The following is a 25,543-nucleotide window of genomic DNA, read 5'->3' on the forward strand; positions in this document are numbered from 1 at the left end:
CCCCATATAATCCGTTCAAAAGAAGCAATTCCATTGGAGCGTAAATTACATTCTGCCGAAAGGTCGATAATTACTCGTATTTATTACTCCCTTCGTCTCAATTTGTGTGATATAATTTAACTGAATACGAAGCTTAAAAAAAAAGAGACTTTTAAATTTTGTGGTTTAACAACAAGCCAAAGATATTTGTTAGATCATCTCGTTAAGCGTAAAAGGTAAAGTTTAAAGTTGAATTGTTCCCAAATGAGGAAATGTACCATTATTTTTGAGATGGACCAAAGAAAAAAGTGTATCACATAAATTGAGACAGAAAAAGTAATAAAGAAAATAATACACTAATATTAACTTGTATAGTTAAACTACTCGTCTCAATTTATGTGTCATAGTTCATGTTTGGAGAATCAAATTTCTAAATTTTGACAGTGAATTCACACATAAAATCTTTAACGTTTTGAATAAAATCTGCATATTTGAAAACTATATAAAAAATAATATCAGTCACAAATATTATTAATAATTTAAAATATTAAAAAGACATATGAAAAAAACTACAATAAAAAAAAGCTTATGTGACTAGAAATTTGAACACCACCTCATACATTGGGAGGAAGAGAGTAAAAGTATTTTATATTATCAGTACAGTTTTACCGATGTAATATGTCAATTTCCATAATGTGCAGTTAACCCATCGTAGTTACCCTATTTTTCGAATTCACATATCAAGCTTAATAGTGAGAGTTGCCTGTCATTATAAGTTTTTAAGTAACTGCAAATCAATAACTTGATAAATAGTAGGAGTAATTAATAATCTGATAAAATTTGTAACTGACCTACTATCACATGTTATGTACTATAAAAAAATCTTTACATAGTAACTAGTGAGTGTATATATATGTTTTTATTTTAAATTTATTTTTATTATATAGTGAGTAGGGGAAGGGGAAATGTATACATTCCCTCGGTCTCAAAATACTTGTTATATTACATCTATACGTCCCTTAAGAAAATATTAATTAGGAGGAGTGTTTGACTATCTTATCCTTATTTATGTCTTAAAAAATAATCTCTCTTTATTAAATATTTATTTTATTTATAATTGAGGTGTTTGTATCTTCAAGAACAATTACTATTAAGGTAAAATGAAAAAAAAAAAATTATCGTGAACTTTTAAAACGATCGATAGCAGATATTTTAAATAAGAATGACAAGTATTTTGAGACACAGGGAGTAACACATAAATACATAAAAGTTACTCTTAAAAACTTTCAATTTCCATAATGAGATCATTAATAGTACTCAAATTACTTCAACTGCCACTGCTACCTTCTCCATAAGTAGTCCTCTTTCCCTCCACACTTTCCTCCTCATCCCCATCTCTCTTGTCCCTATCTAACCATTCTTCATAAACTTTTCAACTTCTTTTTTTTTTTCTTTTTTTCCAAGAAAATGGAGATTATGAAGTTGTCCTGTATTTTATCTCTAACTATTTCACTAATTATAGTAGGAGTTGAAGGTAGAATCCCAGGTGTTTATAGTGGTGGATCATGGCAAACTGCTCATGCTACTTTCTATGGTGGTAGTGATGCTTCTGGTACAATGGGTATGTACACCACTTTCCATTTCATAAACTTGTATAAACTAGATGTTTTCATCATAATGTGCTTAAATGCTATATTATGATGGCAATTATACTGCATTTACTTTTTTGTTTCTTAGTAAGAGTATTTCTACGAGCCGAGGGTCTTCCGGAAACAGCCTCTCTATCTTCCGAGATGGAGGTAAGGTCTGCGTACATTTTACCCTCCCCTGCACTTCACATGTTGTGGGATTTCGGTATGTTGTTGGTATGTTGTTGTTGTTGTAGTAAGAGTACTTCTACAGTTGCTCTGCTTTTTTGTACGGTTGAGCTTTTTGTTCTGTTTTAGTGAGAACATAGATCATGTTCTGCTTCAAATTTTGCATAAAATGGGGAACTTGTGCTAGAGTTGAGATGATTCTTGAAATAAACACAAGTCAAATGTAAATCTAGAGGTAGCTGTTATCTTAACATTTTATCCAGATTTTAACTTATATACACTGACAATGTAAATAAATTTTCCACTAAAATGTATTTTAACATGCTATAATAGTTAGTTTAACTAATTACCTCTTTTAATAAATGATTATTCGTAGTTATCTTTAGATGACCTCATAGTGTGAAATATATTAAAAGGTTTTCCTTTTCCTTTAATTGCTTTATGAGTATAACTAAAATATAGTTATGGAAAATACACTTGATCTTTCTTGGTGACCTATCATCCCCTATCTTTAGTAAAGGGGCGCTAACATGCAAGAAAAATGAATGTGTTAAGGCATAACGGCTTTTGTGCAGCTACAAATACACCTTTTTTTCCTTTCTTTTTTTAGTCAAAATCAACTTTAATTTCTCCGTTCTTGCTTTAGTGAAATAAGGAGCGCTAACACGACTTTCTTGCAGGTGGGGCATGTGGATATGGAAATCTTTATAGCCAAGGCTATGGCGTGAACAATGCAGCATTAAGCACAGCATTATTCAACAATGGGCTAAGTTGTGGAGCTTGCTTTGAGATCAAATGTGACAATCAGCCACAATACTGCCATCCTGGGAGCCCTTCAATTTTAATTACTGCAACTAATTTTTGCCCTCCAAATTTTGCATTGCCTAATGATAATGGTGGTTGGTGTAACCCACCTCGTCCTCATTTCGACCTCGCCATGCCCATGTTCCTCAAGATTGCAGAGTATCGTCTTTGGAATTGTCCCCGTCACTTATCGTCGGTAAGCATTTTTGAGCTTTAGGGGAAAAAATATTATTATAAGCGTTAATTGCATACCTGATAGAGATAAGGGCTTTTTCCATTTTTGCCCGTCGGTCGAACTTAATTACTAGAGCTAGGAAAAATATACAACACATATATATTGATTACGTATATATGTATATCATATGTCTATGTGTGTATATTCTATGTATATTTTATGTATATTTCTATTTAATAGGCAAAACACATACATTTGCTTGCTATAGTGAGCGGTCAAATAAGATAATTATGCCTTAACTGACTTGACATAATAGGTTAAAATACACTAATAATATAAGAGAATGTTTGTAGTCAGAGGCGGATCTAGGATTTGAAGGCGGCGGGTGCCATAATTTTTTCAATGTACATCTTGTTAGGAACGTGTACTGAGATCGGGTCCATCTCTTTTTAGTTTATTCGAGTCAACTTAATAAGTTTTTTTTTTTTATTTGCAAATATGAAATTACATCTCAAAAATCAAGAAACGAACATAATTAGCATCTTAAACAAGGAATTGCACCCATTAACAACAGAATTAAAATCAACATTTTCACCAAGGGACTTGCATCTCTTATGTATATTAAAAAATGAATTTGCACAAGTAAAATAACATCTTCAATAAGGGAATTATACCAATCAAAATAAGAAAAATAATAATAAAAAAACTCTTCAATAGGTAAATACACCCCATAAGTAAATTGGAATTAGATAAACTACAAGTTCTCAAAAATAAATCATAAATTTCATATTTTTTCTAAGCAGTGCTTACGAAATTTCCATCACAATTTAAGTAGCAAAGTGATTTAAATTGAATTTAACAATTATAGAATAGCATAAATTTTTATAATACACTCCCTCCGTCCATTTTATTTGTCCATTAGACTAAAAATATATGTCCACTTTTACATGTAAGTATATAGTTTGAAAAATCAAGACATAATTTACCATTTTATACCTATTTTACCCTTATTATTAAGTATTCCAATTCATTTCTCATTTTATTTATTACTTATTAAGAGTGTCCCAAGTCATATATAGATAAGTAAACATGGACGGAGGGAGTAATAAACAATAGAAATAATAATTAAAAAAAAAATTGAATTTTGATCTCAATCCAAAATTCCATTGAGACCCAAGTTTTTCAATTTAAATACTCACGATTTAGATTAAGAGAAATGCTTAATTTAAGGGATTTTGAAGTTTTTTATTTGTGTGTTCGCTAGAGATCACGGATAAGATAATAAAAAAAGGAAAGCGCAATATAAATAATAAAGATAAATAGAAAATTAGGAGAAAGCGCTTTTAATTCTTAGTACAAAGGAAGTAAAAAGACAAAAAAAACGGGAGTCGAAAAATGTTGAAGATAGATTCAAACTTGTGTCTACTGAAATTAGTGACCTTGTCTAATTTAATACCGGGGGTGGCGGGATCAAATAATTAACCAATTTACAAATTACAACATAAGTATATAAAAAAATTATTAATTTAGGGGGTGCCATGCCACCCCACCCCCAAAGGGTGGATCCGCCCCTGTTTGTAGTGTCAATACATATATGCTTTAATTTCATAGATTTTTAGTATTCGGAATTTACTAACCGACTAATTCGCAGTCGTGACGGGTAAGGCCATGAGTGGTAAAGAGCTCAAATTGCTTTTTTTTTTTTTTTTTTTTTTGTTTAGCTTTTCTTGTTTCTTGTTTTTTTCATTTGTTTCTGTTTCTTTCGGTGCCCTTTCGGTTTTTCTTGTTCTTTTTTATGTTTTTTTTCCTTTTCCTTGTGGGGCCATTCTGAGTTGGTTTCCTTTATTGGTTTTGTTTTATAGCCCTACTTATTTTGTGTCATAGGGCACTGCTATCACTTGGTTTTGTTTGATAGTACTTATTGTGTCATAGGGCACCGGTATCACTTGTCAAAGTAGGGTGTGATCTACATTAATAGAGTAATATTTTAATGATTCTTAAGTAACTCAGCGGAAAAGAGACAACATTACATGATATTCCATTTTCAACTTATGTGTATCCATTATCTATAGTCTATTTAAAAAATAACACAATCAGATTTCTCTAGAACGACATCCGTATATAACAACATCTCTCTATAACAATTAAATTTTTTCAGAGCCGATTTTTATTTTATATTTTACTTTTCTATAACAGCATTTCACTTATAACAACAATAATGAACTTTATAACAGAACACTCTTTGTAAAATTATCCTCATATAACAACTATATTTTTTTTTTTGGTAATATAATAATTATACATCTTTATGAAAATAGAATATTTATGATTATCAATAATAGGTGCAGAGATTTTGACCAATATTTGATCCTTTAGTATATTATTTGTGAAAAAAAATCATATATATATATATATTCTAGAAATTTGGCATGTAAAAATAAAAAAATTAGATTTATGCATCTTTTTTGCCTATATAAGGAAATATTATTTAAATATCAATGTTGTTATGGATGTATAACATCTATTCTCTATAATAATCAAAATATTTTGGATCCAACGATGCTATTACAGAAATGTTTAACTGTTTCACTATTTATATTTAATACTCCCTCCGTTTCAATTTATGTGAACCCATTTAACTGGGCACGACATTTAAGAAAGAGTGAAGACTTTTGAAGCTTGTGGTTCAAAATAAGTCTTGAATATTTGTGTAGCTGTAAATCATTTCATAAAGTAAATTTGTTTCCAAATTACGAAAGAGGTCATTTATTTTGACACAGACTAAAAAAAAAAATAGATTCACATAAATTGAAACAAAGGGAGTAGTTTTTTATTCAACGTCCACATAATATGTTAAAGATTACAAAATTGTTCAAAAGGAATTTTGATATATCACACATATTTTTTGTTCAAGACCACAAAATTGAAATGTTTTCTTTACTTTTTAATCTTTGTGACAGGTTAAACTAAGTAAAATGAAACGGACAAAATATGCATATTCACTTTAATTTGTGTATTTTAGTGTTAAATTACTTGATTTGATGTAAAGACCGGACAAGGAGTAATTTTTTTGATAAGACATTATAGTTTGAATTGAAATTTTTTTTAGATATTGAGTTGTCATCTACTACAAATTTGAACATTTTGTTTGTGGAAAATTTGGAAGCTAGTCTTACATGCACATTCTCCCGAGTGAATGTCAAACTCCAAGACCCTAGGTGGTGGAGACATAGATTTAATTAACCAGTGCGAAAAGTCGTCCCAGCCACACTGTTTTTTCATCCTTAATTAACGGTCCATGTTTCATGCTAACATAGGATTTACATTCTACGACAAAATGATGTTCACATTCTATAGAACTTATTGTAACTGTTCTGTCCCAAGACTTTTTCTGTTTTCAAATTGACTAAACTGACTTGATTCTCAATAAACGAGGTAGTATAAAAGTTCTTTTAAACTGTCAGTGTATAGAAGTTAAACCTATTTGTTTGTTTATGCAGGGTGCCATGTAGGAAGCAAGGTGGAATTAGGTTCACAATAAATGGTTTTAGTTACTTCAACTTGGTTTTGGTCACCAATGTCGCGGGTGCAGGTGACATCACGAAGGTTATGGTGAAGGGTACGAGAACTAACTGGATAACATTGAGCCGTAACTGGGGTCAAAACTGGCAAACGAACTCCATTTTGGTTGGTCAGTCATTGTCGTTCAGGGTCACAGCTAGCGACAAGCGCAAATCCACCTCATGGAACATAGCTCCTTCCCACTGGCAATTTGGACAAACATTTGTTGGAAAGAACTTTCGAGTCTAACTGGGCTAATGAGGTGATTGTAACCCACTATATAAGACTTGTAGTTTGTGCACTTAAAGTTTTATTGTTTAGACCCTATTGAAATTCGGGTTTTCTCTTTTATCATATTAACCTGTTTTTGTTTTTCTGGTGTAGAAGAGCTGAAGTGGCTGCAAAAACATGTAGCCCGCAGCTGTTCAAAGAACAATGTAGTAGTATCAATGTAATGTTTTAGTGCTACATGATGCGTGGGCAGTGTATTTACTGTATTTCAATAACTGTTAGTGGTTTACTTTAATTGAAACATCTAAGTTCTTGTGGTATTTTACAATGCACTTTTTATTTCCCATTTAATGGCTATATAAAGTATAAATGTAGACACTTTGAAATTACTCAAGTGCACATTTGATTTTTCTATTTCTATGAAGAGTATCCTGAGACAAAACATTGGATTCTCTAAGTATGGCTTTGGATGCCATTTCTAATCTTGACTTTCATCCTTGAACTTTTCCGGACAAGCACACTTCGATGAAAAAAAAAAAAAACTTAAGGTGTTTAAACTAAAACAATGAAAAAAAAAAAAAAAAACTAAAACAATGAATGCAACATTGGCTTGAGGAGCATTCATTTTAATGTTCCAATTTCATATGTTAAAGACGTATATACCATCATAAAGTAAATGTAAAAGATTAGCAATTCTGATCATAACACCTACAAACACTTGCTTCTTTGTCTCAACAGATACTAAATATTGTATAATGTCATTCAAAATGGTAAACAGATGACATTCAATGTTTTTGAAGTATATAAGATTACTTTGATACAGCCACTCAAGTGCCCATTTGCTTTTGCTATTCCTTAGACAGCCTTGGATTCTCCAAAGCAGGGCTTTGGATCTTGGATTCTCCAAAGCAGGGCTTTGGATTCCTTTTGCAGTACTATTACAAAGGAGTCGTCTACTAAAAATGGTTCAATTTCTTTTGTCATGACAAAAAATTATCATAGAGAAAAGGTAAAAGATTAGCAGTCTGAACTGTACAACCATAACATATGCTGCTTTGTCCAAAACAGATTCTAATTTCTGGGAAAGGTATAATATGCTATTCGAATTGGTAAACATAACCATGAAAGTTAACGCTTCTTCACTTTACTGACCTTCAACTTCTGGAGAACATATATTATTCCTTCATTGAGGGTAGCTCTCCTTCCTAGTTTATAATTCGTGTAGTTATGCATCTACCATTTCCTTCCTTCATCCCAATCAAAGCAGTAGTTACCAGTTCATAAGCAGCTTCTCCAAACTCATGCTTCAACTTGTTCAGCCTTTCGTCGTTATCATCAATGATGTTTTCCTACCAAGACACAAGAAATAATTAAGTTATACGTATTTTGATTCAAGGGGACATAGAGATGGAAACAGCTATGAATCTATAATACCTGGGAACCATTTTCACTGGTTACATCTTTAAAGGGATGCCAATTGGGATCCCTAAGATGATGCTCCCAGATTGAGTACAACTGAGCAGGTTTCAGATCTGCATCTTTTCCGAGGAATTTTCTCTTTGTTATCTCCTGAAATCTTTTAATTTCAAGTTCTCCCATTCTCTTGACACCGATTAAAGCTCGAGAAGAGTACTGCTTCATTCCCTAAATGCCATGAAAAAACATGTTTAATTTGTCACATTTTCACCATGTAAGAATGACTTTCCCAAGTAAACTGACTGCAAGATGAAACCTCAGGAGAAGGAATTTCAATAGTTCGACTGGTGCTAACAGACTTTTATGACTACATAAATCTTCATGATTTGAAGCCTGTGCACTAAGTCCTTACAACTTAAAGTTATGCATAAATATGTAGAATTGAATGTTCAACAGCACGGAATATGGTAGAATCTCAGTTGATGGTGCAGATTTTAGGAAGTTTGTATTGGGCTGAGAACGAAAACAGAACATGTACATACAACTCTCTCAGGTCAAAACGAATTGAACGTGCTTTATTCTGCTCCTAATTATTCCGCTGTTCGTACTCCATTAAAGGAAAAATAAAAGCTTGAGTTTTATTCACAAAATAGATAAGACTATTGCAGAACTGTGAGAGTCGTACTTAAATCGATCAACTCCTTCCTGGCATCTTTATTCAACATTTGCCAGTTGCTCTTTAACAACTAGAGCATGATTCAAAGCTTCAGGATTTGTGCCACTGCCTCCTGATACAATAGAGTCTGAAACTGTGTGCTCTCATCCTCATCATCATCATCCTCGGCATTTGATTCTGCACCCTCAAGCTCAACGTCATAAGTGGACCCCTCCTCCTCAATTGTCATCTTGCCCTTCCCATGATCTAGAGTCGTGATGGGCACATCAACAATAGGATCACGTGGAAGAGGGTCCACTGAAACAGGTACCTTAAAGAGAGCTTGATAAAACTAGGTGCATTCTACGTTTTGATGATTATCAAACTGTCCAAACAGAGACACACAGTTTGCGTCGTTCTCTCTGACATCGTACGGTCGGCGATAACACTGTAAAGCTATTACACGCCCATCGTATAATCGTACAAGAAAACATGTTGCGACATGCTTTAAGTCCAACATGGGATGAGTGGTCTCCACCACACCCACATGCTCCCCAATATATATACAACATGTTCCAACATATTGGTTATCACTTGAAAACCTAAACTATCTTGTGCAAACCTTGCTCCACAAGTTTTCAAGTGCTCTCAAGAACAAAGTCACTTACAAGCTGAAGGACCATCTATGTTCTTTAGGTTGTTGTGAGTCTTTGTTTGTTTGATCTTTAAGCGTAAAAACTACTTTCTCTTGTTAAGAAAATTCGTTTGTAGATATTTTGAATTCTCAAAGGTTGCTTGTGGGAAGTTTATCTTTACAAGCTTTTGAGTGGTACACACTAGGCAGAAGTTAGTCTGGGAGTATTAGAGTGCCTTTGACTAAGATTAGTCAACGTTGCTTACAACAGTGGTATTGTAAGGGGTCGAGGGATTAAGTGTGTTAATTCCTAGGTTGTAAGAGTTGTGTTCAAGCTTCGGTGTAGTTGAGTTGGAAATCCTAGGGTAGTGTCGTGGTTTTTAATCCGCCCGAGCAAGGAGTTTTTTCACGGTAATATCTCATTTACTTACTGCACTGTCTCACTGACCCGTCGACAAGGCAAAATAAAAATGTCTCACTAACCAAGTGGCCAGGCTAAATAAAATGTCTCACTGACCCGTAGGCCAGGTATATCTGTCTCACTGACCAAGTGTCCAGGCTAAAAAAAATATATGTATATCATGCATGTGCTCAAAAATACCGATACTGTAAGATGTCTTTTCTGTCTTCTATGAACTCAAGGACATAGGGTGGGTTATGGCCCCTCATAAAGAATAACATAACACTCGGAAGCCATACAACAATATGACAAGCTCTACTTAGACAAATCTCTAGTCACAAGGTTCATTACCCTCTTACATTATATGGAATCATGCCAAGAAAAGAAGGAACAACCTTAACATACCTCGTTGCTTACTTAACCACTCAACGTCTATCCTTCTGAGCTCGCAAATCTACATTCAAGTCGAACGCGACCCAAATCTTGCCTTGCAATTTTTTTTTTAATTTATGCTTGAGCGGGGGTTCGAACCCAATCCCATGATTTAAGCGTGAACGCTCGTGGTTGCAACGCAGCGGGCAAAAATTAAAGGCAGGAATATGATGCGTAATTTAAAGGCACTACAACATGAAAAAGAAAATTTAAAGATCACTCCAAAAGAAGGGCAATCCGCGCAAAAAAATGATGGATATGTGACCTCATGGACATGTCTTGGAATATTTGGGCCGGATCACAAAGATAATAGAGAAATTAACGTGATGAGTCAAGTTTATAGATTTACATACATAATTAGCACAATTTTTAAAATTCTTTCAAAAATAGCAGATATTATTACTTTTTCACTTTTTTGGCATACTTATAAAAACGGTACAATTAATATCCCACTAAATTAAGGATCCAAGATAATAAGTTTTTGGCCAGCTATTAGTTCCGTCCATATCTTCCAGATATCTTTTGTCTACCAATGTACCGAACTATTTAATACTAGCTTACTTTCCATTTTTGGTATTAGCTGAACAATTAGTTGGAATGTTTGTTACACTTAGTTGGGGGGCACTAGAACTGCATATGTGTAGAGGTAACTGTTAGTTCCAAATATTAGTTATAGCTAACTTTTCCTCTTCCTTTATAGATAAGATCATTCTGTTGGTATTAGACCATTGATTTTCAGACCAATGCCAATGAGAGATCATAATATACTAAGAGTTGAATAGTAAAGTGATGCAGGCCATGGAGGATATTTAAGGGTATTGCTAGGCAGTTTGAGCACAGTTGCGACTCAAGTTACAGCTCCTGAGGAGAATGGTGTTCCAGTGGGTGAAAATGTTCAGCAGCTAGAATTATCAGTTACCTACTCATGGGTATGGTTTAGATTTTCCAAAATTCGATAGGTGTGGCTTGAAAGATTGGCTGTATGAACGCGAACAGTTCTTAGATGTTGATGAAACACCTGAAGGTTCAAGGGTGAAATTGGCGTCTTGCAAGTTGGAAGAAAAATCTCTCCAATGGCACCAATCATTCATGATGCACAGTCTATATCGGGAATGGCCTTGGTGGGGCTTTCTTTGCCATTTCTAGTCTTACTTTCATCCTTGAACTTTGCCAGTCAAGCACACTTCGATAGAAAAAACTTGCTCGCACCTGGTGTTTGAACTAAACCAATGAATGCAAAATTTATTACTGTACTTTGATGTACCATTGATATTGGAAGGACTACCGAGGAGTCTACATTACATGTTTCAATTTCATATGTTAAGACATATATTATCATAAAGAAATGTAAAAGATTAGCTGTTCGATCTTGAAACCTATAAACACATTCTTCTTTGTCTCAACAGAATCATTTTCTTAAACAAGATACTAAAGCATGGTATAATATGTCATTCAAAATGGTAAACAGATGCCATTCCATAGTTGAAGTATATACAGGGGCGGACCTATGCCAATGTTCCATCAAATTTCTAGATATAGTATATAAAAAATATATGAAAATTGGGTAGAAAAACTGAAAAAGCACCCTAGAAATAAAAAACACAGCTGGGTGCTTTGCTGGAACTGGGGAACTTGGGTTCGAATCTCTGCTCGGGGATTTTTATTTTATTAAATTTAATGGCTTGAGTATATATAATGTTACTCTGATTCCTCTGATTCCATGGCAGCACTATTAGGAGGAGGAGCCTACTTCAAATAGTTCAATTTCTTTTGTCATGACAAAATACCACCATAGAGAAAAGGTAAAACATATGCTTCTTTGTCTCAATAGACTGGTTTTCTATAACAGATTCTAATTCTTGGAAAGGTGTAATACGCAATTCAAAATGTAAAACATAACCATGAAAGTCAACGCTTTTTCGCTTTACTGGCCTTCAACTTCTGGAGAGCATATGTTATTCCTTCGCTGAGGGTAGCTTTCCTTCCTAGTTTATAGTTCCACAATTCTGTTGTTATGCATCTACCATTACTGGGATTTTCATTCATCTCCATCAAAGCAGTAGTTAACAATTCATAAGCCGCTTCTCCAAACTCATTCTTCAATCTGTTCAGCCTTTCATCATTATCATCAATGATGATTTCCTACCAAGACACAAGAAATAATTAGCTTATAAGTATTTTACTCAAAGAGATGGAAAACAACTATAAGTCTATAATGCATTCATTACCTTGGAACCATTTTCACTGGTTACATCTTTAAAGGGATACCAATTGGAATCCTTAAGATGATGCTCCCAGATTGAGCACATCTGAGCAGCTTGAAAATCTGCATCTTTTCCAAGGAATTTTCTCTTTGTTATCTCCTGAAATTTTTTAATATCAAGTTCTCCCATTCTCTTGACACCAATTAAAGCTCGAGAAGAGTACTGCTTCATTCCCTAAAAGCCATGAAAATCATGATTCATTCGTCAAATTTTCACCATATCAGAATGACTCTCCCAAGTAAATTGACTTTGAAATATGGACTTTTATGACCGCATAAATCTTCATGATTTGAAGCCTGTTTGCTAAGTCCTTAAAACTTAAAGTTATGCATAACTATACAGACTTGAATGTTCAACAACATAGAATATGGTAGAAGCTCAGTTTATGGTACAGATTTTAGGAAATTTGTAATAGGTAGAGAACGAAAACTGAACATGTACATACAACTCTCGCGGGTTTTTTTTTTTTTCCTTATTTTCTTTTGTAAAAATTGGGGGTAGGGCATCGAACCCTCACCAACAAGGTGGAAGTCATGTAGTCAAAAAACTGAACTACTAAGATTCCGCACAACTCTCTCAGGTCAAAATGAACAGAAGTTGCTTTATTCTGTTCCTAATCATTCATGATGTTCTTACTCCCTTGAAGGACAAATAAGAACTTCAGTATTATTAAAATATTAGCTCAGGCTATTGTAGAACTCTAAAGAGTTGTACTTACGTCGATCAACTCCTTCTTGGCATCTTTTAACTCAACATTTGCCTTTTGCTCCTTAACAACTAGAGCTTGATTCAGAGCTTCAAGATCTTCTAGTTCTTCCTTTTTCTCATTTAGGCTCTCTTCAATCTCTTCTAATTTTTTCTCCCCATCTTGGCCTTCTCCCATGTGTTTCGTTACTTGCATAGCCCCTGTGAGACGTTCTATCTCCAGTTCTAGCGCTTGCTTTAAGTCGAGTTTCTTTTGCAGCTCCATGTTTTGCTGACGGAGAGTTTCTTTCACCTTCTGCAAGTAAAGTTTTCTATAGATGTCAGAGACTAATTACATAAGTTGAGTAAAAACACAGAATTGGCATACAAACCTTCTGTTCTTCTGCCAAACGTAATACACATTCATCAACCCTCTTTTGCTCCATTGCTGCTCTCTCATTCTTAAACACATAAAAGAGAAATTTTATACTCAAAACACTTCCTGAAAAAAGAGCAGGGGAAGCGAATTTCGGATATATTCCTAAACTAAGTGATGACAGTCAACATCAGCAGAGCATAACTGAGAACATAATTAAAGTTGGACGCAAGTAAATACTAGGTTCTTGTAGCTTCATTTTGGAATAGCATATTTGCACGGAAGAATTTCCAGATGCGCAACATAAATATGGAAAATGGGAGTGATGGAGCAAGGAGAGAAGCAAACTAAAAATCAATAACAGTTCCCCCTTGTATTAGAAAGCATACGCTCTCATCTTATGTTGAATGAAACTTGCTTGCATTGACAGTACAATCTTAGTTCTACAAACTACAACATCTTATTTTTATACCACATAGTTTTTGTAACAGGTTAAAGTCAATCAATTAAACAGCATTGAGAGCATATGCTTTCTAAAACAAAGACCAATTAGCTTTCTACTGCAAACACCCCCCCCCCCCCCAACCACCCCAACACACACACAGTTTTTTGAGTCTGCTGGCTATCTTTGTCTTTGAAGACACTGAAAGGGTTCTCAACTGTATAAGACTAAGTCCATGGTCAGTCCCTAAGGATATCTGAGGTCCTTAACTTCATCTGCAGCTATGTGGCTATACTTCAGCTTCTTCTATTAATAATATGTTATTTTTTCTTAGAAAACTTATCAAGTTGTCAAGTGACAGAGGGGACAAAGGTAAAGCTCTTTTCTTTCTTAAAATACATGGAGAAGCAAAACTCTGTTAATCAAGTAAGACTTTTTACCATTTGCTTCAACAAATGAAGCTCTTGTCTCTGATTATCATTGAGGGCTTCCCTTTCCACCAACTCCTTTTCACGCAACTCAAGTTCTTTGCTTTGTTCTTCTAAATACAATTTACTTTTCTCATGATCCTTCAACACCTTTTCAAGTTGATCACGGGCATTCTTTTCCATACTTTGTAGGTCTGTAGTAAATAGCAAGTGCTTGTTATAAATTTTGTAATAAAAGAAGACATGGAAATTCAAAGTGTGATATTAAAATAGCTAATATCTGTAGGAGAAAATATGTACCTTCATTATATTCTTGGATCATTGCATCCCTTTGCATCATCACGTTGCTCAAGCACATGGAAGTTTCATTGCATTTGCTCTCTATCTCCTCGAGGCTCCTACGTTTCGCCTCGACTGTGTTAACCAGATTAGAGACAAGCGCACCAGTTTTGCGCTTCTCTTCTGCCTCAATATCTGAGATGGATTTCAGATCTCCAGTTTTTCGCAGATAATCACCAACTATACCTTCTGAGTTGAAATCATCGGCCTTTGCAACCCAACAATATAACTTATCTCTCTTATCTTGTGAAACTAAATAGTCCTTCTTCCCTTGATGTTGTGATTCAAAGCTCTTCTGAAACTTAATTGCATTAGCAAAACCACTCCAATCATTTCCAAATTCGACCACGGCTTTCCCTGAATGACCCTTATAGTTCCACAACGGATGTACCCTCACTGGATTAAACCCTTTCTTTTTCAAATCATCCCTGAGCAATGAGCCACTCTTTCCCACATAACGCCGACCGTCGAAATCAATGGGAAGATTTGCTACAATTCCCATCCAAGGAAATGCATATTTCTCATCAACATCATTCCCATCATGTGTTGGCTGTAATTGATCAGTTTCCATTTCATCAGATGTTGGAAGTTTATCTTTACTCAGCAGATCATTATTCAAGTACTTTGTAAGACCTAAATGCTTTGCTTTATCGTTTACTTTCCTGTGTTGTGAGCCTTTGCTCACTCCTAAAGAATGTTGGACAAGATCCTGGAAACTGTAGGCCTGTTTCTTTTTCCCAGAACAGAATGGACATTGGTAAACTTTACCAGAAATCTTTTCCTTCCCATAACCCTCCTTTAATCTTTGATACCATGTATCAGCATATTCTTCCATCTCTGACTCACTAATATCAGTTTCCTCTTCAGATGACATGGACATCTTTCAGATAACCTACGTCAGAATTAAATTGGATAAAAATAAGTTAACATACCATTTGGTTGAAGTCTCAAAGACAGAAGGATTCATAAAATCATATGGTTAAAGAAGACTATTACGACATGATGTAGGAAAGTTAATCTAGTGAAAGCAGAAAGCATTAAAGAAAAGATAGATAAACACCAGGTTTTAAAATACATCCATTTGCTGGCCAAGAAAATTCACATGCATACAAGCAAAGAAATACATATGATTGAATACCTAAGCCAGCAGAATTGGATAATCTTCAAAAATAAGTTAACATGAAAATTGAAATCTATTAAATTATGCTAACAAACACAGGTTAATAATTACTTCCAACAGTTTATAGAAAAGGATAGAAGCACTAGATATTTTGTCAGTCCTCACTGATTAGTATCAATAGTGATGAAATGTGATCATACCATTTGGTTACAGTCTCAATGACAAAAGGATTCATAAATTCATATGGCTGAAAGACTAGTACATTATGTAGGAAAATTAATGAAGTCAAAGCAGAAAGCATTAAAAAAATAGAAGATTGATAAACACCATATTTTTTTAATATACATCCGATTGATAGCCATGAATATTCATATACATACAAGCTAAGAAATACATATGCATGGAAGCAAGCCAAAAGGAACCTGATATTAACATACCATTTGGTCACAGTCTCAATGACAAAGAGATTCATAAATTTCATATGGTTGAAGAAGACTATTACTTCATGATGTAGGAAAATTAATCTAGTGAAACCAGAAAGCATTAAAGAAAAGATGGATAAACACCAGATTCTAAAATACATCCAATAGATGTTCAAGAAAATTCATTTACATACAAGCAAAGAAATACATATGCATGGAAGCAAATAAAAAGGGACTTGATATATAACTAGATAATATTTCGAAAAGGGACTTTCAGTAAAACCATGCCAGCAGAATTGGATAATCTTCAAAATAAGTTAACATGAAAGTTGAAATCTCTTAAATTATGATGCTGACAAGTAACTTTAAGAAAAGATAGAAGTACACCAGATATTTAGTCATTCTTTACAAGTTACAACTTAACCATTGGTGATAAGATGTAAATGTCATCATTCCATTTGGTCACATTTTCAATGACAAAAGGATTTATAAATTCATATGGTTGAAGGCTATTACATAATTTAGGAAAATAATGTGGTGAAGGCTGAAAGCATTGATAAAGAGAAAAAGAGAGATTTAACACTAAAGTTTCATATAAATCCAATAGATGACAAAGCATATACATGTGCATACAAGCAAAGAAACGGGAACTTGATATAAACATCTGAAATAAAGAAACATTTATGAGTAATTGAACAGAGAGCTGACTTTACTTATTGTTTGGCCATAAAATTTCGGAATTCAAGAATTTTCCGGAATTTGAAAAACAACAAAAAAGTTTTTCACTTTTTCCACTTCAAATCACTCACAAAAATTAAAAACAACTCCATTATGTATCACAATTCCAATTTTCAAATACCATTTTTCACTTTGAAAACAAAAACTACTTTTTCAAATTTCAAAATTTTCATGGACAAACATACCCTTACACAGATGAGATAAAAGATATTTGGGTGAAAGTTTAATGAAGCAAAATAAAAGCCTTCACAGAAATCTACCACTTTTTGACAGGGAAAAAAAACTACTCACTGGAAACAGAGAGTAATACAAGAACAAAGAGAAACAAAGTAAAACCCAGTGTTTACAAACTCATTTAGATGGAAAAAACAGATAAACAAACATGAACTTGAACAAAACAAAACAAATTTTCTGAATGTGAATCAGGTACAAATGAAAATGGAAGAATCAAATACCCTTTCTTTCGCCTAGAAAATCAGAGAGTAACTAGTGAGTGTTGTAGTTAAATACTACTCCCTCCGTTTCAATATACATACAATATACACCCATAGATGTACGTAATATACGTAAATAAACAAAAATAAAGAACCTGACTATAACCCATGTACAGATAACAGATAAAGAGACATAAAAAATGAATTTAGACCTCAAACAACCGTTGTCTTGCCTGGAAAAAAAAAACAGAGTAAATAGAAAAAAAGAGGGACATAGTGTTGTTGGGAAAAAAAAAAAACAGTTTTCACGTAACTCACATATGGACGTAAACACTAAACAAAAACAAAAATTTGAAATGTGAATATGACCCATGTACATATTACAGATGATACATACCTCACTAATGTTCTAACAGCCGAGAAAAAAAAAACACCCAATGGCAGAGAGCAAGTGAAGAGAAGAGAAATGGAAAATATGGAAAGTGAAGAGTGGAATAATTTTTTCTATATATAGAGAGAGGAATGAAAGAGATGTCTTGCTAGGAAAGGTACATAGTACAGTTGAGTAGTGGAATTGCAAAAAGGCTGATGGGGTACGGTTGCAGTATTTACTTTTTGTTGCTTTTCTATTTTTGGCCTTTTCTAGAGGGGGTGCTGTTATTTGTCACCTAAATACAAGCACAGACGGTGAAAATAAAACACACATAAAAAAACATTGAAAGTATGAATGAGACCCATGTACAGATTTAAAGAACCATACAATGATTACCATGAAAATTTAAAGCACAAACACCCATTCTTTTTTACTTGGAAAAACAGAGCAACTATAAAAAATAGAGGGGACGTTGTTGATAAAAACTTAAAAGCAGTGTTCAAAATAAAAAATGAAAAAAAAAAGTGTTCAAAACAGATAAATAAACAAAAATGGAAGCCTGAATATCCATAGAGAGTAAAATCCAGAGCATAAATACAGGTCCATTTGCCTATTTTGAACACTTTTTTGGTGAATAAAAGTGTCTAAATAAACGGCACACCCATAGATGAATGTAATATACGTAAAAAATAATAATAATAATAATATATATATATATATATATATATATATATATATATATATATATATATATATATATATATATATACCCATGACAGATAACAGATAAAGAGCCAAAAAAAAAATTTAGACCCTAAACACCCGTTGATTTTTTCCTGGAAAAACAGTTTTTACATAACCCATAGATTGAAGAAAACACTAAACAACAACATAAATCTGAAATCTGAATATGACCCAAGTACACATTACAGAAGCATATCCATAAACACAAAGCAAAAATGGAGAATATTTATGAAGAAACACGTATGCATTATTGGAGCAAATGATGATGATATATTATATATACCTCACTAATGTTCTAACAGTTGTGCAAAAATACCCAATGGCAGAAGAGTGAGAAGAGAAATGGAAAATATGGAAAGTGAAGAGTGGAATAAATTTTTCAGATGCCTTGGTGGGAAAGTACACAGTAGAGATGAGTAGTGGAATTGCAAAAAGGCTGATGGGGTACGCTTGCATTGCAGTATTACCAGTATATACTTTTTGTTGTTTTTCTATTTTTGGCGTTTTCTGGAGGTGCAGGAGGAAGGGGTGGGCTGTTATTACAGTACTTTTGTATGCTAATTACATATTACATATCTTTAATAAATGAGAGGGAGCTAAATAACCTCACCATACATTTTCAAGCTCTTTAATACTTAAGAAACATGTATTGAGTAATTTCCAGTGTTTAAAAACAAACTTAGATGGAAAAATTAAACATGAACAAAACAAATCTTCTGAATGCGACCCCAGATACAATTGAAAATGGAGAATAAATACTCTTTCTTTTGCTTAGATAAACAGAATAACTAGCAGAGTGTTGTTGGTACAAAAACAGTGGCGAAAATAAACACACAACAAACAATAAAAACAGAAATCTAGAGCCATACGATGGTACAAATGAAAATTTAGAGCACATACACCCATTCCTTTTTTGAGTGGAAAAACAGAGTAAATATTTTATTTTATTTTTAAAAGGGACGAGGGGTTGTTGATAAAAACTACTACTACTAAAAAGCAGTGTTTGAAATACGTAAATTAATAAACAACAATGAGAGTCTGAATAACCGTAGATTATAAAATCTAGAGCAAAAACACCCATATTTGTTCCTGAAAAACAGAGTAAAATCCAAGAAAGAAAGAAGAGAGCATTATTGGTGAAAAAACACACTTTTACATACACGGTAAACCCATAGATGGACGAAACATATGTAAATTAACAAAAATGAAAATCAGAATATGATCCATGTACATATTACAAATGCAAAGACATAAACACAAAGCAAAATGCAGAAATACAATTTACTACTTTTCACTTGAAAAAAAAAAAAAAGAGTAACTAGCGAACTGTTGTGATTGTGGGTAGAAAACATTGTTGAAATACACGCCTAGAGGGTGAAAATAAACACATTATGCATATGTACACTCTACAGATGAAGACCACAAAAGTAAAAACTTAAACACCCGTTGTTTTTTTCCTGGGAAAACAGTTTTTACATAACTAAACAGATGGACGAAAACACAAAAAACAACAACAAAAAAAAAAAAAATCTGAAATCTGAATATTAAGGATGCACAACCATAAACACAACAAAATGGAAAAGTAGGTATACATGGGAGCAAATGATGGCATATAACGCTTACCAATATTCTAACAACAGTGAAAAAACAAAGAAAGAAAGCCTCCAATCCGCCTGAGAAGAGAAAGAAAAAAAACAATGGAAATGAAGAAAAGAAGAAAATTCAAAATGGAAAGGGATTTGGGAAATTGTTATACAGACGAAAAAAGACAGAGCACCTTGCTGGGGAGTGTACAGTGTATAGCTGAGCAGTGGAATGCAAAGAGACTCTGTTAGTACGGTTGCAGCATGTAATTTCTGTTGGATTACTTTTCTGTCTTTTTTTTTTTTTTTTTTTTGGCTTTTTCCCGTTAATTATTTGTCACCAAGTCCAAACTTAGGTGCCGTTTGGCCATAAAAATTATTCACTTTTTTTCAGAATTTTTTTTTCACTTTTTTTCGGAATCACCGTTTGACATGAAAATTTGTATTCGAAATTTCAAAAAACTTTTTTAAAACTACAATTTCAAAAACTATGGCCAAACACAACTCCGAATCCAAAATTCCAAAAATAAAATAAAATTGGTATCTATGGACAAACGGGGCCTTAATGTCACAAATGATACGCTAGTAATTAATACTCCCTCCATTTCAAAATAAAGTAAATTTTTTTGGACGTGACACACCGCGGAAATTAATTTCAGGGTAATTTATCAATATTATTCCTTTGCTTCTACCCAATTTTTTTTAAAAATTAAGTGATAGTCATTGTTGGGATTAAGAAGACCCATTAAAGGGAAGAGTAATTTTGGGGGAAAAAAATTAATACTTCCTCCATTCCAAATAAATAAATTTTTGGGGTGTGAAAAGTTAATTAAAGACATTAATTATAGGGTAATTTATCAATATTACACTTTTATTTACACCCAAACTTTTTTTTAAAACTAGAGATAATCAATGTTAAAATTTGAAAATTACTCCCTCCGACTCAAATTATTTGTTGTTTTTTTTTTTTTTGTTTTGCACGCCCTTAAGAAATATTAATTAGGAGTGGTATTTGACTAACTTTACTCTTATTTATGTCTAAGTTATAATCTCTCTATTAAATATTTACTTTATTTATGTGTCATCTCCATTAAAGACGCTAATATGGGAAAATAGCAATTTCTTTTTTCTCTCCTTTGCATCAGAAATGTGAATGTGACTCATGTATATATATCACACACGCATATCCATAAGCACAAAGCAAAAATGGAGAATATTTATGAAGAAGTACGCATGCATTTGAGCAAATGATGATGATACATACCCAGAGGTGGATATAGGATTTTAACTCTTGGTGGATAGTCGAAATAGGATATTTAAGCCCATTGGATGGGATTATTTTATCAACCTAAAAGATGGTATAAATTTTATAACGCTATTGAACCATTTTTATATTTCTAAAGTTATGGGTTCATATCTACTATTTATTATAAATTTAATAAATTTTTACATATAAATTTGTACATTACATCAAAAGTTTGGGGTTCAATTGAACCCCAAATTATAATGCTCCATCCGCCCCTATATATACCTCACATAAAAGTTGTGAAAGAACAAGAGAAAGAGTGTCCCAATGGAAGAGAGCAAATGAAGAGAAGAAGAAAACTTCAAAAATGGAAAGGAACTTGAGAACTTGATGCCTTGCTGGGAAACGTATATAGTAGTACAGTTAAATAGTGGAATTGCAAAAAGACTATGTTTGTACGGTTACAGAGTATATAATTTCTGTTTGTATTGCTTGTTTTGGCCTTTTCTCCATGGACCATGGGTGCCGTTATTTGTCACCAAAATTAATGTCACAATGACCTTTGAGGCTAACTAACTCCTCCATTAAAATTTCATTTGACATTATTACCTTTTCCTTTTCCCTAATTTTTTCTTAAAAGTAAAAATAGATGGTGTCCAGATTTAAAAACGGAAAAGGGATTTGAGTACAGAGTGCAGCTGAGCCAAGAAGTGGAATGCAAAAAGCCCTGTTTGTACGGTTTCAGCATATAATTTCTGCTCATATTTTTTGAGTACTAGTTGTATGTATTGTGAAGGAATGATTTGCCTGTTTTGGCCTTTTCTGGATGGGTAAGGTTATTTCTCACAAATATTTAATGTCATAATGACCAATCATGTATCTCTAAGCTAAAAAGTAAAGTAGCTAATCCCTCCATTCCAAAATAAATAAATTTGTGGAGTGTGACACCTTAAGAAAGTTAATTAATGTCATTAATCAAAAGGTGATTTGTCAATATTACCTTTTTACTTTTCCTAATTTTTTCCTAAAACTAGAGCAAGTCAATGTTGGGAGTTGAAAAAACCATTAGAGAGAAGGGTAATCTTGAGAAATTATTGACTATATAAAATTCATTTATTCTAGACCATAAAAAAGTACTAGAAATTCATTTATTTTGGAATGGAGGGAGTATATTATAGCTGACACACCTAAACAGTGTTATTTATACTTGAAATGGAAAAGGGTAAAAATGTCTTTAAAGTATGCGAAATTCATCAAATTTGCCCTCCATTAATAGGACCAAAAAATACCCCTATCGTTATTTAATTGGGCCTAAAAATTCAATAATGAATCTGCTTCAAACCACGATGTAATGAATAACATTACGTTTGTTGTGTCTTTGTCTATAACTTCTAATTTAAATAGTGCAAAATGACACATTAAGTTGCTTAAAATTGGCTCATAATGTAACTATGTGATGCAATAAATTGGTGAGAAAATTCACAACAACATAACCAACTTGCTTCATAAATGTAACTGAACATGTTACATAATTGGAGTTAGAAAATAAATTGAACTAAATATGCCTTTAAAGTATGTACATCGGTCCAAATATGTCATTACTAGACTTCTATTAAGTTTTATGTGAAATAGGAGCATTTTTTTTTAACTCAATTGTAAGTAACGATGGAGACATATTTTGGCCAAACTATTAACGAATGGCAAGAGATAGTTAGAGTTAGACTCCACTTTTTCCTGATACCGTCTCACTCACAATTCGTCTCTGTTTTTCTCCTCTCCATTTCATTCTCCGCCCAAAACAGCCCTTCCCCTGCAGTTCTTCAAATTAACTCGTACTTTACTTTCGTTTCTACGGTTCATAATTTATCTTCCACATTTATTTAAATAAATGGGATCAGTTTAGTCCTTAGATTAATGAAAGCTCAGAAAACTGAATAGGCTAATAGGAACAAGATTTAAGAATTGGAGAAGATATACTACCCCTTAAGTCAAAAGCAAATCAAGAAATTTTATGAAAGCTTGATTGTAAAAGAGCAAGGAAAGGTCAGGTGAAACTAGAAAGAGTGTAAGAAAATGTGGTCATTTATTAGGGATTGTGATAGAAGACACATGTTATAGAGCTACTAATGAATGACTTAATGAACTTGTAGATGAGGACATGTTGACAATGTCGATAAGAACTCAGTAAATAAATCAAATATCAAGACTTATTCCTAGTTAACTAAACTATCAGTTAAAAGAAAAACTAAAATATTAGTTGACCGGTTGAAGAAAAATAATTATTGTTTCCGATAAAATCCTAACCAACTACTCCCACCGTCTCAAATTATCTGTAGCAAATTATTTGTAGTTTTAGAAGTTCAAGGCATAATTACTTATTTTTTTTTCATTTTACCTTAATAGAATTTTATCATTAATAGAGAAGACACATAAATAGAATACACATTTAATGAAAAGATTATGGGCCACAGTTGGAAAGCCACACATTGGAATTGATGTAATTGGGTGTAATTACACATTTAATGAAATTGAGATTACACTCTCATTCTCAAGGGGGAATAAATGGGTGTAATTACCTCTGTAATTACCTTTTAGTTTGTTTATTTTTTTACTTTAATTTCTTTTTATTTTTTAATTTCTATTATTTTAATTTTTTTGATTTTTAATATTTTTTTATTTCTATTATTTTAATTTTTTAGTTTTACTTTTGAATTATTTTTATTTTTAAAATGTATTTTTCTTTTTATATTATTTATTTTTCATTTTCTTTCTCATTCCCAACCTTTACTTCTTGTGGTTCGTATATCGTATTTTTATTTTATTTTATTTTATTTTATTCATTTAGCATAACCTTGTTATTATTCAAATATTTGAAACTACACCTTTATTGGAAAAATGAGTCATTAACAAACTTGACATAGTTTATAGAATTTATTGAATGAGGTTATAGACTTATATTTTTCCTTTCTTTTGAATTATTTACTTATGTTACGTTTGGAACTTACTTATGTAATGTTGGAAAACATAAAAGTATTAAATTGAACTTTTTCTTTTGGATTTTGTTTTAGGTTTTTTTTTTCCAATTTTAAGTTATTTGCTTTCACATTGCATGTTGTTTATTTTTCACTTACATTTGATGGATTTTTGTGTCAAACATTTGAATAATGTTATGGTATTATATTTATTAATATTATTTTTTTTTTCAAACATTTAATCCATGACGTTCTCACAAAAAAAGTCTTCTTTTAAGTTTTATAATTAATTAAAATTAAATATTAATTTAAAAAATATATATCAATTATTTTTGTTACAATATTAGTTACAAATATATGATTATTAATTAATATATTTTCAAGAAACAATGTGCTATTAAATAACTAATTTAATATCATTTATAAAGGCAATATTTTTTTAAATATTAATTTTAAATTTTTTATAATTAAATTTTATTTTTAAAAAGTACTGGTGGCCCTATAATAACTATGATAGAGAGAGAGAAAAAATGCATAAGAGGAGAGAGAGAGAGAGAGAGAGACAACAGAGAGAGTGAGGAGTGCGAGAGAGAGAGAGAGAGAGAGAGACAAACAAATAATCCAGGTAAGAAGATGGACACACGTAATTAATAGGTCAAAGTTAATCCTTCAAAAAATCGAATAACACAGTTAAATGCAAATTACACCAATTCCGGATTACCCATGGCTTTCGAGCCGAAACGGCATATTTAGAAATTGCCCTTCCTTTAAGGTTATAATTTAAAATTTCTAGCATCGAAATTTTCAAAATCTCTAAATTTTGCCCATTGGAAAATGATTAGGTTCAAGTTCGAACCCGCGCGCGATAGGAATAATTTTAAAAAAAAATTATAAAGGTTAAGTTTAAATTTCCTATGCCCCCATTTATATATACACTTGCAAGGAATTAGAAAGGATTTAAATCACTTTGACTTTCGAGCCCAACTTCCCTTCCCAAAAATAAAAAATATTTTAAATCTAATTTGAACTGCTCATTTTATTCAAAAGTTTATCGAAAACTTCAAATAATCATGAAAGTTTGCCCGTCTAAAATCTAGGCATAACTTTGTGAAGGACATCACGAAAAGCCACTCCTTCGTATTTGTAAGGACTCGGCATCGTGATTCGCGAAATGGGCGGAACTACATAAATATGTCATCGTCAACAAAATTTGATAATTCCTTCTGAATTGAATCAAAGTTCGGCATAAAAGTTGTCACCCGTTAAAAGTATCA

At 32.6% G+C, this 25,543-nt stretch overlaps 1 protein-coding gene and 1 pseudogene across 2 annotated transcripts; one reads left to right on the forward strand and one right to left on the reverse strand.

Annotated features, from left to right (window-relative positions):
• The first annotated feature begins 1,355 nt into the window (after positions 1 to 1,355).
• On the forward strand, positions 1,356 to 6,887 carry LOC132046201 (expansin-A6-like; annotated as a pseudogene).
• Positions 6,888 to 7,982: 1,095 nt separating this feature from the next.
• On the reverse strand, positions 7,983 to 15,525 carry LOC132046207 (factor of DNA methylation 4-like). Of its 2 annotated transcripts, XM_059436770.1 has the most exons (6): positions 14,599 to 15,525; positions 14,311 to 14,492; positions 13,445 to 13,513; positions 13,087 to 13,368; positions 12,333 to 12,542; positions 11,783 to 12,246 (listed from the first exon to the last, which is right to left on the reverse strand). In XM_059436770.1, exons 1-6 carry the CDS (start codon positions 15,515 to 15,517, stop codon positions 12,013 to 12,015), a joined length of 1,896 nt encoding a protein of 631 aa, XP_059292753.1. In that variant the 5' UTR covers positions 15,518 to 15,525; the 3' UTR covers positions 11,783 to 12,012. The 2 variants fall into 2 exon arrangements, with proteins under 2 accessions (XP_059292754.1, XP_059292753.1); XM_059436771.1 differs by lacking the exons at positions 11,783 to 12,246; positions 12,333 to 12,542 and adding an exon at positions 7,983 to 8,211.
• Between the last annotated feature and the right edge of the window lie 10,018 nt (positions 15,526 to 25,543).

The sequence above is a fragment of the Lycium ferocissimum genome, unplaced genomic scaffold (assembly GCF_029784015.1).
Source record: "Lycium ferocissimum isolate CSIRO_LF1 unplaced genomic scaffold, AGI_CSIRO_Lferr_CH_V1 ctg984, whole genome shotgun sequence".
NCBI classification, from domain to species: Eukaryota; Viridiplantae; Streptophyta; class Magnoliopsida; order Solanales; family Solanaceae; genus Lycium; species Lycium ferocissimum.

Excerpts from the sequence above, each read along its gene's own strand:
- LOC132046207 (XM_059436770.1), bottom strand. The coding sequence starts at position 15,517 with ATGTCCATGTCATCTGAAGAGGAAACTGATATTAGTGAGTCAGAGATG. Across the intron at positions 13,514-14,310 it reads TTCATTTGTTGAAGCAAATG|AATGAGAGAGCAGCAATGGA; the intron begins GTAAAAAGTCTT and ends TATGTGTTTAAG. Across the intron at positions 12,543-13,086 it reads CCAAGAAGGAGTTGATCGAC|GGAATGAAGCAGTACTCTTC; the intron begins GTAAGTACAACT and ends CATGGCTTTTAG.